The 16,849-nt window shown below is 37.6% G+C and overlaps 1 protein-coding gene across 2 annotated transcripts; it reads right to left on the reverse strand.

Moving 5' to 3' along the window:
* Window positions 1-613: 613 nt before the first annotated feature.
* RAD9B (RAD9 checkpoint clamp component B) lies at window positions 614-16,846 on the reverse strand. 2 transcript variants are annotated; one of them, XM_084868070.1, is made up of 10 exons: window positions 16,613-16,846; window positions 14,269-14,339; window positions 13,085-13,228; window positions 12,763-12,877; window positions 11,450-11,549; window positions 6,539-6,645; window positions 3,506-3,612; window positions 3,356-3,420; window positions 2,716-2,838; window positions 614-2,430 (listed from the first exon to the last, which is right to left on the reverse strand). In XM_084868070.1, exons 1-10 carry the CDS (start codon window positions 16,647-16,649, stop codon window positions 2,208-2,210), a joined length of 1,092 nt encoding a protein of 363 aa, XP_084724196.1. In that variant the 5' UTR covers window positions 16,650-16,846; the 3' UTR covers window positions 614-2,207. The 2 variants fall into 2 exon arrangements, with proteins under 2 accessions (XP_084724196.1, XP_084724197.1); XM_084868071.1 differs by lacking the exon at window positions 13,085-13,228.
* Window positions 16,847-16,849: the final 3 nt, after the last annotated feature.

The raw sequence follows: 16,849 nt of genomic DNA on the forward strand, positions 1-16,849 counted from the left end.
TTGTATAATGGATTTAAAGCAAATTACATGTCGTTAACCAGCATCCATTTTTACATATGGTTGTGGTACAAGATGAAGATGTTTAGAAAAACAGAAGTCCATCCTGCATTTCAAGGGACTCCAAAACAATATAGACTTAAGTGTGAAATGTGTTTGAGGTGGGTCAGTAAATGGGGTGGTTAAATGTTAGAATGTGTAAAAAACTGCCATTATTCATTTCCTCTTCACTGTCACTTGCTGTTGCCAGACTGTTGAAAGGGTTGTCGCAGAGTTCTCGCTGGCCAGAAGAAACTGCTCTAAAGAAATTGCAAGTAAACTGAAGGGGGTGGGGGAGGGGGGGAGAGTAACTGTACTGTTTATTCAAAGTAAAAGTTCTCATTAAGTACTCCAGGGAATAACCCTTTTCAGAAACTTGGCCAGTGTGGTCACCCTAACTTTGATGACGATGGTTCATGAAACACCCAGAACCTTCATGACCGGCCCAATGCATTCTCTGAAACAGAATCCTTCCCCCAAAGACACACAGTTTGGGATCAGTGATCTGCTTCTGACTCCCTTGCCTGATGATTTAAACTAACGCCGCGGTTGTAAGAGACAGAGGACAAAGGCAGATTTGCAGGTAATTCTGCTTCACTCCCATCTTCTCTCCTTTCCCTCCTCCTGTGACAGAAGTGAACCCCCTTCCCAGCTAATGCCCATCCTTTCCTCTTTGCCTCACAGCCTCCCCTCTACTGGATAGGAATATAAGCATTTTGAAATAATGTCTCTAATCCTTAAAATATATAAAAAGTCCCATCCTGTTCCTCCCTCCCTGCCTTATCTCTGCTGTAGTTATCTACACTTGCTGTCTCCATTTTCTTATTCTCCTATTCAGTCCTATCTAAAAGCTCCTGACATCACCATTTCACAGAAACTCTTATGGTTACCAAAAATCCTCACATCCAGTGGCCATTTTCAGTCTTCATCCCGCTTCCTACTTAGACACTTCGTTCTCGTACCTTCCTCGTGCCATACTCTCCTGGTCGCTCTTAGACTTTCAACAGCCTTTGCATCAGGGTTTCTCAACCTCAGCATTAGCTTCATCCTGTGCCATTGTTTCCCCCTGGCTATCTACCCTCTAACCTTTCTGGCCAGCCTTCAGTTCCTTAAAGCCACATGTTTCCTCCATCAGAGGGCTTTGCACACACCACACATTCACCCAACATCCCCATGCAATATTACTGCCCTGAAAGGTCTTTTGTACAGCTTAAGATAGTGACTTTTAAAAACAATATTTCTCCTTCTAGATTTCTAATTCTAAGAAACTCATATTCCCAAACCAATAATAACAGCAATAGCAAAACAGTCTTGAGTAAAATATTAATGTAAATGTAAAATTGAAACTCATTGAGATACTTCTGTTTCTAATAAATTGTGTTTATCCTCAGTAGATTTCATAAGGCTTACTGTTAGCATTCTGTGAAGCTTACCATCAATCTAGTAAAATGTTGGTGTTTTTTTATGTTATTAACTGTGACTTTGCTATGAAGGAATTTGTGATGTTTTGGGGGTAAAAGTTATATTGTATCACTGAATAAATGATTTTCTTTTTTTCTTTTTTTTTAAATATATTTTATTGATTTTTGTACAGAGAGGAACGGAGAGAGAGATAGAGAGTTAGAAGCATTGATGAGAGAGAGTCATTGATCAGTTGCCTCTTGCACACCCCCCACTGGGGATATGCCCGCAACCAAGGTACATGCCCTTGACTGGAATCGAACCTGGGTCCTTTCAGTCCCCAAGCCGACGCTCTATCCATTGAGCCAAACCGGTCCCGGCTGAATAAATGATTTTCCAAACGGATTTGAAAAATGAAATGAGAAGAACGTTTATTTTAGAAAACAAACTATATGACTAGCATATTATTTGTATTCAAAGATACACGATCATAATTTATTCTTTAAAACAAGTGATCCAAATCCCTACTTGAATATACTGTTAGAAATTACTCTGATGAAGGGATTAAGCAAAACAACAACCACATAAAAAATAATCATATTAACGGTCTATAAAATAAATCGGTCTTTTCTCCATCGCAGATTGGTTTCAACTCTCTACTGTCAAAAAGTAAGAAAATGTATCTCCAGGATATTGAGTGTGGGCTGGAGCAGGGAGACTACAAAAGGGTGACAGATGATGAGAATTCTTGATTGAGACACAGTTATGTCTCAATGTTTTTCTTTTACCTTCCTGAGAGATGAAGACCCTGGCTCTTCCTCTGTGTCACTGTTCACGCTTTTCATTATAGGACTGCCAGAATTTTCCAACGCAGAGATGTTTGAGAGAATCTCATCGGCATAAAGGTTTCTGGGTGCTACTTTTCTTGAGATAGACTCCATGGCCTTGTTATCTTTTTTACCAACCTTTGAATTTGAAACTGCCAGATCTGACCTGAGGTATTAATATAAATTAAATGAATAAACTATTTACTTTGAAATAAATATATAAAAGCCTAAGCAATTGTTACGACAAATGACTGGAAGGACTTGTCAGTCAGTCACTATGATGTGCACTGATCACCAGGAGGCAAACAGCTAGGTCAGTGATATTTTTGTTACAGTGAAGTCTTCCTGATTCCATCAAAATTTCTGATAGAATGTTTTACTACTCAATTGTTTCAGAGTAAATGTCAATGGCTTTTTCCCAGCCAATAAAAATGTTAAAACATAACCTTACCTTTTTCGTTTTTGTGACAGACACAATGATTGCGGAGAAGATGCTCTACTTGGCTCATCGGCTAATGTAGCCAAAATAAAGTTAGCTTCCAATAGCATATGGTCAATACTTAAAGCCAAAGGTCTAAAAAGGCAAAGTCAGAGCAAACATCACAATCATTTTCTGATGGACATTGGGAAAATATGAAAAAATTATATCTATCGATAATTCAGGAATAAAAATATAAAAGTAGACTTCCTTTTAGTCTTCTCACCGATTAACAGTCTTAAGAGCTGAAATCAGATCTAATTTTATAAAACGGCTATCCAAACTCAATCTCATTTGAAAGTTCAGTCCTGGAGTGTCATATAAAATACAGTTTCACAGAGATTTAAGCCAGTATTATTTTCTAATTAGGCAATTTATTCCTATCAAATTTATAAATGTTTTCACTCTGCAGAAGCATATATCTTTCTCAATCAAGTTTACCAATTAAAAAATATATTATGGCATCTTTCAAAATTTAGTTTGATACGTATTGCTAGTGAGGTTAAGGAATTTCTGAGGTATGAATTAATTTCAAAGTGATTAAAATGGTTTTATTATTAACATATAACAAAAGAAAAAGAAACAAACTCAGAAAAGTTCCCCAAGGACCTACTTCCCAGGAAAATCAAAATGCATGGTTATAGGAGCATGTGTAGCTTCCGAAAATATCAGCATTCCCTAAAAGAAAAAGAAGAAAGAAAAATGAAATATTTCTTTAAAAAACTACCAGTGAAAATTTAATTTCATACAAATTTTTCTTTACCTTCAATTCTTTGCAGCAAAATGTTATTTCAGTGTCAACTCCAATTTGAAAGAACTCAAACTCATGTGGACCCACAAACATCTCACTGTATACAGAACTGTTCAAATCTGTTCAATATAGTAGGAAAATGAAGAATAAAATTAGTTCTAGAGATATTCATTAAGTTTGAATATAAAAACATAACCTTAGTGGTAAGTTAACCATATCCATAAAGTCCATGACATTCCTTCATTGAGAGGCAGGGTCTATGTCTACTTCCCCTCTCCTAGAATCTGGGTGGGTGGGCTCTCTGACTGTTTTGACCAATAGGACATGATGAAGTGATTTGGTGCTGGTTTCTGGGCCCAGGCTTTTAGCAACTAATAGTCTCCCTGTCTATCCTCTATCCACTTCCTCTATCCTGCAACACTTGCTCATGCTGACTTCATGCTTTCATAAATGAAGAGACCACATAATGTGCAGGTACTCAGGACAATAATCCAGCCGAGTTCCCAGCATCAATTACAAGCCATGTCAATGTCTGTTCAAACCATTGCATCTTTTTCACTTGTGTTTTCCACAAAATTAGCTTCAATAAATATCTTTGATGTACACTCTCAGATAGAGTGTATATATACAAATACAAGATTACTTTTAATAGCTTCAAGGTATTTCATTACTTTCCCACAACCCATCTATTAGATCTGAAATATAGAAACAGGTATTAAAAGTGCTCATCTCTGGATAGTGGAATTTCAGGTGACTTTTGTATTAGTGCTTTTTAAAAATTATTTTATGATGCCCTAGCTGGTTTGGCTCAATGGATAGAACGTTGGCCTGATGACTGAAGGTTCAATTGCGGCCAAGGGCACATGCCTGGGTTGTGGGCTTGATACCCAGTAGGGGGCATGCAGGAGGCAGCTGATCAATGATTCCCTCTCATCATTGATGTTTTTCTCTCTCCTCCCTTCCTCTCTGAAATATATATATATATATATATATATATATATATATATATATATATATATATATATATATATATTTTTTAATAAATAAAAATTATTTTAAGAACATAAATTATGTAAGTACTAGAGGCCTGGTGCACAAAATTCATGCATTAGGGTTATCCCTCAAACCAGCCTGCACCCTCTCCAATCCAGGACTGCTGGCTCCCAACTGCTTGCCTGCCTGCCTGCCTGATTGCCCATAACCACTTCTGCCTGCCAGCCTGATCACCTCCTAACCACTCCCTTGCCAATCCAATTGTCCCCAACTGCCCTCCCCTGCAGGCTTGACTCTGTCAACTGTCCTTCCCTGCAGGGTTTGTTCTTCCCAACTTCCCTCCCCTGCAGGCCATATTGCTCCCAACTGCCCTCCCCTGCCAGCCTGGTTGGCCCTAACTGCCCTCCCCTACAGGCCTGATCGCCCCCAACTGCCCTCCCCTGCCAGCCATCTCGTGGCAGCTATTTGTGTGCTGGAGTGATAGTCAATTTGCATACTACCTCTTTATTATATAGGATAAGAACAAAGGATAAATGGTATACATTTTTTAAGGGCCAAACAATACCATACAAATATATTAATCTCAAACAAGAAGGCTCATGTCACTCCAGGGTGCTGGCATAGCATAAGTTCAATAATAGAATTAAACAATTGGGTCCCTAGTCAAACATAACTACAACTACTCATTAGAAAGTTGTTCATGAGGGACAGTGTCTGTTATTAAATGACCATCTTTATTCAGAGATGGCATTATGGAATATAAACCAGACCCCTCACTAATCAAGTATATATTTCCCAGATCATGCACTCCTGAGTGCCAAGAAACAATGTAGAGGAGATGTGAGAGAAACAATAATAGCACAAATGAGTTGTGCCCTGTGCTCAGGTCACCAGGCACCACTTACTAACTGTGTGACACCAGCAAGTCACTTAGTTTCTCTGTGCTTCATATTCTTCAGATGGAAAAGAGGGGTCATAATAGTACCTACATCACAGAGTTGTTACAAAGATCAAATGAATTCAGAAATGAAAACCATTTAGAACAGAAGCTGGCACAAACTAAACACTACGAAAGTCATCTGACACAACTTAATCCCCGGTTCTACTGGCTTTTCACTTTACTATTATTTTTTAAATATATTTTATTGATTTTTTACAGAGAGGAAGGGAGAGAGATAGAGAGCTAGAAACGTCGATTAGAGAGAAATATTGACCAGCTGCCTCTTGCACACCCCCTACTGGGGATGTGCCCGCAACCAATGTACATGCCCCTGACCGGAATCGAACCTGGGACCTTTCAGTCCGCAGACCGACGCTCTACCACTGAGCCAAACCGGTTTCGGCATGGTTTTTCACTTTAAAATAATAGTTCCTCCTTTTTTTTTTTTTTAAATATATTTTATTGATATTTTTTGACCCCCTCCCTCCCTCCCACACATCCCCTCCCATAGTTCCTCCTTTTGTATTCTTTCTTAACTGCTATCACCAAAATAAATTATCCAAGGTCAAAGAGTCTCAAACAACTTGTACCAAAATGACCCCATACATTTTATTGATACCAAACTGATTTGATAGTGCCTTAGTTTCTCCATTCCATCTAGATAACTCTTGAAAGAACTGACTTAAGAAGTATTCATATTTTCTACCCTATACATTTGCTGTCTGAAATACCTTACATTTCCAATTCAAATACACTTTTTCTTATGTAGTCAAAGGTCATCTCAATTGGATTGCTGGCCTCTTAATTTTTCTTTATGCTGAACACAAAGTATAACAAAGGATGAGAAAAACGTTAAAACCTTAACTTTAAAAATTTTCTTAGTAACCATTCTCCCAATTTTAAAACAACTGGAATTTCAAAGCAAAGCATTTTAATTACTGATTGTGTAAATTTCCTGGATCTCTTAAACATTTTAATGATCTTTCTACATCTTACTGCTTCTTAAACAAAAATAAATATTATGCCACTAATATTTACTGCTTGGTTAGTCATCAAGAAAACAAGGAAGTGATATTATTACATTAAAGCACTATGACAGATATAACTCATACCCATTGATTCCTCAGTAGAACTCTTAATGCAAACTTCCAGTGGAGTAACTGCAAGAGTAACTTCCTCTTGACTTGATGTGAAAAGAACAATTGCCTCAGCAAGCACTCTGGGAAATGTAATAAAAATATTACAGTCTTTGGAAAATAAACAGCTTTCAAATGGGACTCAAATATAAATATATATATATATATATATATATATATATATATATACACACACACACACACAATATATGTGTGTGTGTGTGTGTGTGTGTGTTTAATTGATTTCAGAGAGGGAGAGGGAGGTAGAAACATCAGCATTGAGAGAAAATCATTGATCTGCTGCCTCCTGCATGTCTCCCCCCCAGGGATGGAGCCCTCAACCCAGGCATGTGCCTTTGACTGGAATCGAACCCAGGACCCTTTAGTCCCCTGCCTGACACTCTATCCACTGGGCCAAACCAGCTAGGATGGGACTCAAATCTTTAATCTATAAATAGGTTGGCCTATATTTAGAAAAATTTACCCAAAATGTAAATTTTTCCTCTTCTATGTAAGCTGCTGTATTTTGAAACTGTAACTTCATTTAAAGGCCAAGAGTAAAATGAATTCTTAGTAAAGCATGTGAAAGCTGTAAGATAAACCAAATACTAGAATAAAATGCTTTTAGTTGTTTTTTTATGTAACAATTTTTTTTAATTGGCCTGGGATCATACTCCTAAGGGAAATAGTAGAAAACAGAGCCGTTCTAATACAATTGGGGTAAATGCTGCAGACCCAGCTGAAAGGTAGAAGTTTGCAAGCAATCTGCTGCCTATGTTCTCTTTCCCTTTGTTACTTGTCCTGGGTTACTAATTATTGCTTTCAAGGTTATCTTGACATCAAGTGCTTTTTCATTCTGTGCTCCCATTTTAGAAACAGATTTATTAAGATATAATTAACATACTATACGATTCAGATTTCAAGTTGTTTGACTTGGGTTTCCCCAATGATTAATAATGCTGAGCACCGCCTTAACCAGTTTGGTTCAGTGAATAAAGCGTCGGCCTGAGGACTGAAGGGTCCAGGTTCGATTCTGGTGAAGGTCTTGTACTTTGGTTGTGGGCACATCCCCAATTGGGGGTGTGTAGGAGGCAGCTGATGGATGTTTCTCAATGATCGATGTTTCTAATTCTCTATCCCTCTCCCTTCTTCTCTGTAAAAATCAATAAACTATATTAAAAATAATAACGCTGAGCACCTTTTCATGTGCTTATTGGCCATTTTATATCATCTTTGGAAAAATGTCTATTCAAATCCTCTACCTGTTTTGTTTTTTAAAAAATATATTTTATTGATATTTTACAGAGAGGAGGAAGGGAGAGAGATAGAGACCTAGAAACGTCGATGAGAGAGAAACATCGACCAGCTGCCTCTTGCACACCCCCCACCGGGGATGTGCCTGCAACCAATGTACATGCCCTTGACCGGAATTGAACCTGGGACCTTTCAGTCCGCAGGCCGACGCTCTACCACTGAGCCAAACCAGTTTCGGCCCTCTACCTGTTTTTTAGTTAGGTTATTTGCCTTTTTATTATTGCATTATAACTTCTGAGCGACTTTTGAAATTGTGGTGTTATTTGATTAAAAAAAAAACACAGATTCTTAGAATTTTTGTAATGTTGGTATTAGTGTTTCTTGATGCCAAAATGTGAGGAACGCCTACCAAATTCATCTGGAAACATTTCCAGTGTTAAGGGAGAAGTTTTGTACAAGATACCAAACAACCTGATATAAAAAAAAAAAATGACATGAATGTGCAATTAGGGAAGAAAAACACCAATTGCTAGTAAGTATATGAGAAGATGCTCAAACTGCCTAGTAATGAAATAAAAACAACAAAGAAGTCTATTAATACAATTTTCTACCTATTATGTTGGAAAAAATTTAAAAGATGGTTCATATCCTTTTCTTGGAAGGATTTTCCTACACTGTTGGTGGGAATGTAAATTGATACAAACTTTCCAGGTAGCAATTTGATAATCAGTGTGTAGGCACATTTAAAATTAGTAAGCCTTTGAGCCAGAAATTTAATCTCTAGGACTCTATTTGTGTTTGGCAGCCTAGAAGAGGCCCCTCTGATCCCACCTCCTTGTTTTCGGGTCCTATATAAATCCCCTCCCCTTGAGTGTGGGCTGGACAGATAAGATTCACTTCTAGCAAAGAGAAAATGGCAGAAGTCTAAAACAGCAGTTCTGAGATTAGGATATAAAAAGACCATGGCTTCCATCTTGGGAGCCTTCCCCTCCTCCTCTCCGTCTCTCTGTCTCTCATCACCATGTAGTGAGTGCGATCAGGCAGTCAGTCTAAGGAGAGGCTTGCCTGGTGAGGAACTGAGGCCTCCCAGCAACCACGTTGGTGAGCTTGGAAGTAACTCCCTCCACAGCTTTCAGATAAGACTATTGTCCTGGCTTATGGCTTAACTTCAACCTTGGTGATCTTGAGTCAGATGCAGGAAGTAACAAATGTTTGTTTTTTTAAGGCTCCAAGATTTGGGGAAATTTGCTCCATAGCAACAGATAACTAACACATTACCCTGTGTACTACTAGCAGCATTGTTTGTGATGGCAAAAAGTTGGAACCGATACAGCAGTTCCCCCTTATCCGAGGTTTCACTTTTCTGGATTTCAGTTATCTCCAGTCAACTGTGATCTGAAAATATTAAATGGAAAATTCCAGAAATAATTATGTTTTAAAATGCTTGCCATTCCCGTTAGCGTGATGAAATCTCATGCCATCCGGTGCCATCCTGCCCAGGATGTGACTCACCCCTTTGTCCAGTGTCTCCACGTTGTGTATGCTACCTACCCGTTAGTCACTTAGTGGCTATCAGTTATCATCAGCTAGGCTGTCGAGGTATTGCAGTGCTTATTATACTTATTAATATCCCCAAATCGCAAAAGTAGTGATGCTGACAATTCAGATATGCCGAAGAGAAGCAAAAAAAAAAAAAAATGCTTCCTTTAAGTGAAGAGGTGAAAGTTCTCCTTAATAAGGAAAGAAAAAAAGTCATATGCCGAAGTTGCTAAGGTCTATGGTAAGAACAAATCTCCTACCTATGAAGTTATAAAGAAGGAAAAGAAATTTCCTGTTGCACCTCGAACTGCAAAAGTTACAGCCCTCGTGGGTGTGGCAGTGCTTAGTGAAGAGGGAAAAGGCACTGAATTTGTGGGTGGACGACATGGGCAGAAAACATGTTCTGACTGATGGCAACATGATGCACCAGAAAGCATTGAGTCTATAGGGAGACCTGAGCAAGTCACCACCTTCACATACGGTTATTACAGTATATTGTTATAATTGTTCTATTGCATTAGTTATTATTGTTAGCCTCTTACTGTGACTAATTTGTAAGTTAAACTATCATAGGTCTGTATGCATAGGAAAAAAACAATACATATAGGGTTGGGTACTATCTGCAGTTTTAGGCATCAACTGCGGGGAGGGAGGATAATGAATAAGTAAATTACCAATCAGTCATACAATGAAAAATTATATCATCATTAAAAATGATAAGATAGATTTAGGTGAACTGACGTAGGGACTGAAAAAAAACAACAATCTTGCCAAACAAAAATAATAGTGGGACATTTTCTTTGAAAATACTATGTATACTATATTATTAAAAACTATGAATAATAAAGTATGTGATATTAATTTGAGAGGTGGTAAAAAGAGATCACAATAATTATAGGGAGAGTTACAGAGAAAATGGCTATAAATTTAACAAAATAGCTATAAAAAGAAGAACTAGAATGATATACACCAAATGATTAATAGAAATTATCATTGCCAGTGGAATAAAGGGGACAGGTAGAGGAGAAAGATTTTCATTTTTTAATCTTTGCAATCTTCTATAAATTTTAAATGTGTTTCAAGAACATGCATTTATTTGGTAATTTAAAAAAAAAACAAGGATAAAGTATCTTTTGGCTTACAAAGTAACTAATGTTTGGCTTAACTGAAAAATTGAGTACAGTGACTCATTCTCTAGAGGAAAAAATGGAAATACTTAAGGAAAAAATCAGTTCATATAAAAAATGTTGAAATTTCCTTATGCTGTGTGTTTTAAGACTCAGACAGAAGGCACCATGAAAATGCAAAATATTAGAAAATATTTTTTTTTCTTGATATCATTTGATGATGAAAGCTACTGATGGAATATTTTTAGAATTTTCGTGGCCACTAAATTATTATTGCTACCATTAGGCAATTACAGTAATTTTCAACCAGTGTGCCACAAGAATTTTTAATACATGATTAGTCAGGGGCACTGACCTCTTTTCCCTTAGATTGTCAAATTTTTAAAAATGACAACAGCTCTCTCCTCCCTCTCCCTTCCTCTCTGAAATTAATAAAAATGTATTTTTTAAAAAATGACAACAGCTTTTGCCAGTTTGACTCAGTGGATGGAGCTTCAGCCTGCGGGCTCAAGGGTCCTGGGTTTGATTCCCATCAGGGCACATGATTTTCTCTCATCATTGATGTTTCTATCTCCCTCTCTCTTTCTCTCAGAAATCAATAAAAATAAAACTTTAAAAAATGACAACAGCCAATACAACAATGGCTGTCTGGCATGAATGAGTCAAAATCATACCTTTTTTTTTTTTTTTTTTGGTCAAATCAACAAAACATATATTTTTTGGTGTGAGGCAAACCAAAAACGAATACTTTGGTAATTACTTTATGTGTGCTGTGGGATGAAAAAGGTTGAAAATCGCTGATGCACTATTATCTTTATCAAGATTTCCTCTTGATACTAGCTGGTGATTTCTCCCAAGTCCAGGATCAGCTTTAAAACAAAAACGTGACTTATTTAAAAGCTCTAGGACATTAATTCTTTGCTCTGTAACCATACTATTTTAAGAAAAAGAACAGAGAATTCATTACCTTGGTTGAATCATTAGTATATTACTACATGTATTCTTTTCAAAAAGAACTTGCAAAGGCTGACTTTCTTGAAAACACACATTGTGAGTCTTTTTAATACCTGCAAAAGAATAAACGACCTGTTAATTTTAGGTTCAAAATTAAAATATTAAGGAGCTTTTAAGTAAAGTTATATTTAATATCTGGCAGGTGCACACAGCATGGAGAAGCACTATTCCTGAATGAATGTGTTTATCGCTCCCTAGTGGACATCAGGCATTATGTCAGACCATCTCACCAAGCAGGCAATAAAGAGTTCCCACATTCTTTTGAAATACAGTTAATTTCTTAAATTGTGTGTAAAATAGTGATTGCCCACGATAGCTCAGCTATCTATGATTCGGTATCTGTCATCCAGGCCTGATATTCTGAATGGGGCCTTTGGAATATAAAGCTGAACATCTAGTCTGTGAATTATTTTTCTCTGAGAAAAATGTATAGCAATAATGGCTATGGCCCTATATGCCAGGAACTGAGGTACACATTTTACATACATCACCTCTGACCCACACAATATCCCCATGGGGCAGGTACTTAATCTCAGAAGAGGAAACAATAACTCAGTGAGGCTAAATTACTTTTCAAGGCTGTGCTTTTTAAAAATATATATTTTATTGATTTTTTACAGAGAGGAAGAGAGAGGGATACCTTGAGCCAGTTACCATGCTTCTTTCAGCCTAGAGGGAAATATTCTTTTGTTTGTTAATCCTCACCTAAAGATATTTTTCGATTGATTTTTTTTTTTTTTTAGGGATAGTGGAAGAGAGGGTCAGAGCGAAACACAGTGATTGGTTGCCTCCTGCACAAGCCCTGACCAGGACTGGGGCCGGGAGGAGCCTGTAACCAAGGTAAGTGCTCCTGACCAGAATCTAATTGGTCTGCAGGCTGACTCTCTATCCACTGAGCCAAACCAGCTAGAACAGGAATTATTCTTTTTTCCAAGGAACCAATGAACACTATTACCAAGGCATTCTTATATTGTAGAATATCAATCAGCCAGTTAATTTGAGAACAACCAATTGTTTAAATTAAAAATTAGTTTGTATGCAGGCAAAGTTTGTGTCACTGACAAAGAAACACTATCAATCATCTCACAATACTTCTACAAAGACAAATAAGATAATGTTTTTTCAAGTACTTCTAACTGCCCTACCATAAAACTATACAAATTCTGAGCAATAATGTAATGAGAACTCTTGACATGCAGTGTGAATATTCTAAACATAAAAATATTAACAAGAAACACCCAATACATTATTTTTAATAATACCTACCATGTCTGCAGAATAATTGAATGACTACTTTGCATTTATCAGATCTGGTGAATATTTTGCACATCTCTACATTTCTTTCGAGGGAATTCAGACATCTGAATATGGGCAGAATTGACTGTAATAAAAATAAGATTATGGAACAGCATATACTCAATGTTTAATTAGTTTAAAAACAAACAAAAGAAGAGTGTGCATATTCATAAATGAATAGATTTGTCCTACCTGCATTTAATCCAAGTATTAAGTACAGAATAGATGTTCTGTCTGATATACCGAGTATTTCCATAATATAAGAGAGACAACCAGGGCCACTTATATTTACCTTCATTCCCAACTTGCAATTTAAATTTGATTTTGTGCCATTCATTTCTACTGAGGTTGACCAATGATAATGTTGGAAAAACACAGGAGAGAAGAGAACACATCCGTATGCTGAGCGACAAGAATTCACAGACCTTAAAGCAAGCTGGGGGGGTAAAAATAGCTATTAAGGGAAAAAAATTCTTTAAATGACTAATTTAAAAAATTCTATTTTGTTTAATATAGCAAGTAAATATTCAAATAAGGTGATCAGATGTTCACTGCATTCTATGGCTACAAATTCTATGGACTGCATCTATACATTCTATATTAAATTTGCGTGTGCATACACACGTGTACATATCTATATTGAATATATGTAGGTATTAAATCTAAAATTTTGCATTTTGAAATTGTAAAATTGCACATGCCTACAGGGGCCTTACCGTTAACGTACAAAGTGGCAGAAGGCAATATAAAAGGGAGTGAAAAGGGTTCCTAGCAAAATGGCCACCTCTTGCCTTTCCTAAGGGGAGAAACTGTCAGTCAGTCTCAGCCAACGGCTTCCACTTGGGAACACAGGCCCCAAACTGTCAGATCTTCTTGAGTTTTCAAGAGAAACAGGAAATTCATATTTTTATGTGGGCTCTCCCAATTTTTAACTGATAGAAATAATTTCCATTTTCAAAAAACAGAGTGCAATCCCCATAAAACACTTGTACAAGCATATCTAGCATTGTGACTTTTAATTTAAATTAGTTGTATTTATCTGCATAATTTTAAAAATTTACTATGCTCTAAATCAGTGCTTTTCAATGGGTGTGCTGCAAGAATTTTTAAAACAAGGAATACATGACTATTTATTCAGGGGCACTGACCTCTTTTTCCTTAAATTGTCAAATTAAAAATATGATAACAGCCAACACAATAGCTGTCCAGTGTAAATGAATCAAAATTATTCCTTATTTTTTGTTAGATTAGCAAAAAGTATATTTTTTGGTGTGCCAAAATATGTTAGTAGTTTAGGTGTGCCATGAGATGAAAAAGGTTGAAAATCGCTGTTCTAAGTATATTTAGATATGTATAATAAATATGAACAGTGAAAAGGATAATTACAATTTCTGGATTTCCTAGTTAACATACAATCTGTGCTGGAATCTTAAACTTCTTTTGTCTTAATAAATGAATGGTCTATGAGTTACTTACACCTTTTTCAGATGGGTCTAGCCACAGCTCGTCACTAACTCTTGATAGAGCTTGGATTGCTTTCCCAAATACTACAGAGAAAAAGAAAGGTGTTGCTTATATTCTTTCTCTCAAACAAAAACAAATCATAGGTCTACTTCAGCATTCATTGGACTTAAATTCATAAAGAATAGTGTTTATAGACCAATACTACAAATTGCTTTAAGAAATACATTATGGGGGGTAGGAGCAGGTTGGAGAGGGTCAATGGGGAAAAAGGGAATCTCTGTAATACTTTCAACAATATATTTTTAAAAAATAAATACAGTATAATACTATTGCCAAAGTGCCAAGTTAATACCGTGTTTCCCAGAAAATAAGACATCCTCCGAAAATAAGACCTAGTGCATGGAAAGATATGACATCCCCTGAAAATAAGAGCTAGCGCAACTTTGAGAGAAAAAATTAATATAAGACACTGTCTTATTTTCGGGGAAACAGGGTAGTACGAAGCTCAATAAATTAAAAAAATGAGTATATGAAATAATATCCAACAAAATTCTTCCTGTTTGCAGTGTTGCATGGAACTACTGTGGCAAGCCAATTTCCTCCCATACTAATGTATTTTAAAACTTGTATCTTCCCCTACTCCACCCTGGGAAAAAGTGTACAAAGAAAGAATGGAGAGGGTGGTTTGAAGGTTTTTAATAACTTGACTGGTAGCAAGGTGAAAGCAAGTCATGAGATAAATTAGAGGCTCTCAAGATGCATCTCTGGTGTTTGAGGGTTGCATGAAAGATGCCAAATCTTCCCACCAAACACACTCAGATGTCCTTTCAGAAAGAGAGACTGGTCTGACCTGGCATGACATTTGCAATAAGTAAAAAAAAATGTGGCAAACAGATATGGAATGGAATGCTGCAAAATAAACACATATCAATTTATGGAAAAGTATACAAAAGGAAAAACAATTCCAGAACATAGGGTTAGATTATAAGGCTTAAGAATCATAAGTATGTGAGTTGGGAGTATGGACCTCAAACTGAGAAAGACTGGATGACTAGGGTGGGGAGGGGAGTGATAGATGCATTTGTCCCTTTTCCCACTTCACATTCACATTTTCCTGGAGCTGCCTAATGCAGACCTTTCATTCAGCCAATGAATATTTATGAGCACCTACAATGTTCCAAGTACAACCCCAGGGCAGTGGGGGTAAAGGGATGAACAAGACAGGAATAGTTGCTGCCCTCACAGGGTTTACATTCAACATAATTAAACAATCACGTAAATAATTGCTCATTAAGAATTGAGGTATACACTGCCAAAGAGAATTTCCTGTTCCATATCACTGCTCCATAGAAGTCCTCAACACAGGGAAGCCAGGCACATTGCAAGATGCCTTTCCATGATTATTTTCAGGTTACAGTTTGTAGGAAACCGTTGCTTTTCCAAATACAGATTTTTTTGGAGTAATTTACATGTTTATAAAGTACCATCCTATATAATAAAAGGCTAACATGCAAATTATCCCTACGGGAGTTCGACCCATTGGGAGTTTGACCACTTGGGAGTTCAACTGCTGCCTATGATGTGTGCTGACCACCAGGGGGCAGCACAGAAAGAAGGTCCTGGCTGGCAGTCAAGGCAAGGAATGCCCCAATCAGGGCCAGGCCTAGGGACCCTGGGATCCTACCTGTGCATGAGTCTCATGCACCAGGCCTCTAGTTTATAGTAATGGTCCCTGTACATTCCCATTTATTAAGTTCTTTACATGCATTTCCTTTCATGGCTACAACAAAGATGCTATTTGTCATCTTACTGATGACAAGAAACTGAGCCCTAAGGTGATTCTGTAGCTTGTCCCAGGTCATAAATTAAAAAATGATAGGATTGGGGCTGGGTGGAGGGGGATAAAGGATGGAGGGGGTAGGGAGAGAATGGGAAACATTTGTAGTACTATCAACATTAAAAAATAAAAATAAAAAATGGTAGGATCTACAGTAAAAAACTGGTTTGTTTTTCCCATGACACTAAAATACTCTGTCCAAGGGTTATTTTTTATCCTCCACTCTGCCCCACAGTTCATCCCGATTTTGAGGCCCGCACTCCCCCCAATCTCTGTCCCGATGGTTCAGCTTCATTCCGTAGACCCCTATGAACATAAATATTAAGCAGAAATCAAAGCACATGGGCCTTCATCTTCCCCTCAGAAACTAACAGGGCCATTTTCATGGCCAGACTTTGTGTGTCCTCGGCCCTTATGCATAAAAAAGCAAAGGGTTCAGCATAAGATGATGGCGGAACGCCCCTGTAACCCTCCGGCTTTCCCTTTTTCTCCGTAGGAAGGGAAGAAAGGCCGCTCCACCTTTAACCTGGCTGCCGCTCATCCCGCATTTCAGCATGGCTGCGGGCCCTAACAGGCTGAGTCGCAAGGACTGGGACGGTGCTGCCCACGCCTTCAGAAGCTTCGAGAACTCCTCCCTCCCTTTCCACTTCCACTCCCTCCCCGGAAGTAGCTTCGCCTTACGGCGGGAAAGAGCCTATATGGGCCACCGTACAGCGGCCTCCCGCGGACGCCTTTTCTCATTGGTTGTGAACGAAG

The sequence above is a fragment of the Pipistrellus hanaki genome, assembly GCF_964339955.1.
Source record: "Pipistrellus hanaki genome assembly, chromosome: 19".
NCBI lineage: Eukaryota > Metazoa > Chordata > Mammalia > Chiroptera > Vespertilionidae > Pipistrellus > Pipistrellus hanaki.

Bases quoted from the DNA above. Each gene is read 5' to 3' on its own strand.
- RAD9B (XM_084868070.1), bottom strand. From the start codon at position 16,649: ATGCTGAAATGCGGGATGAGCGGCAGCCAGGTTAAAG. The intron at 12,878-13,084 runs GTAAATATAAGT...TTTTTATTACAG, and splicing joins ATTGCAAGTTGGGAATGAAG to TCAATTCTGCCCATATTCAG. The intron at 2,839-3,355 runs GTAGGTCCTTGG...TTGCCTTTTTAG, and splicing joins CATTTTGATTTTCCTGGGAA to ACCTTTGGCTTTAAGTATTG.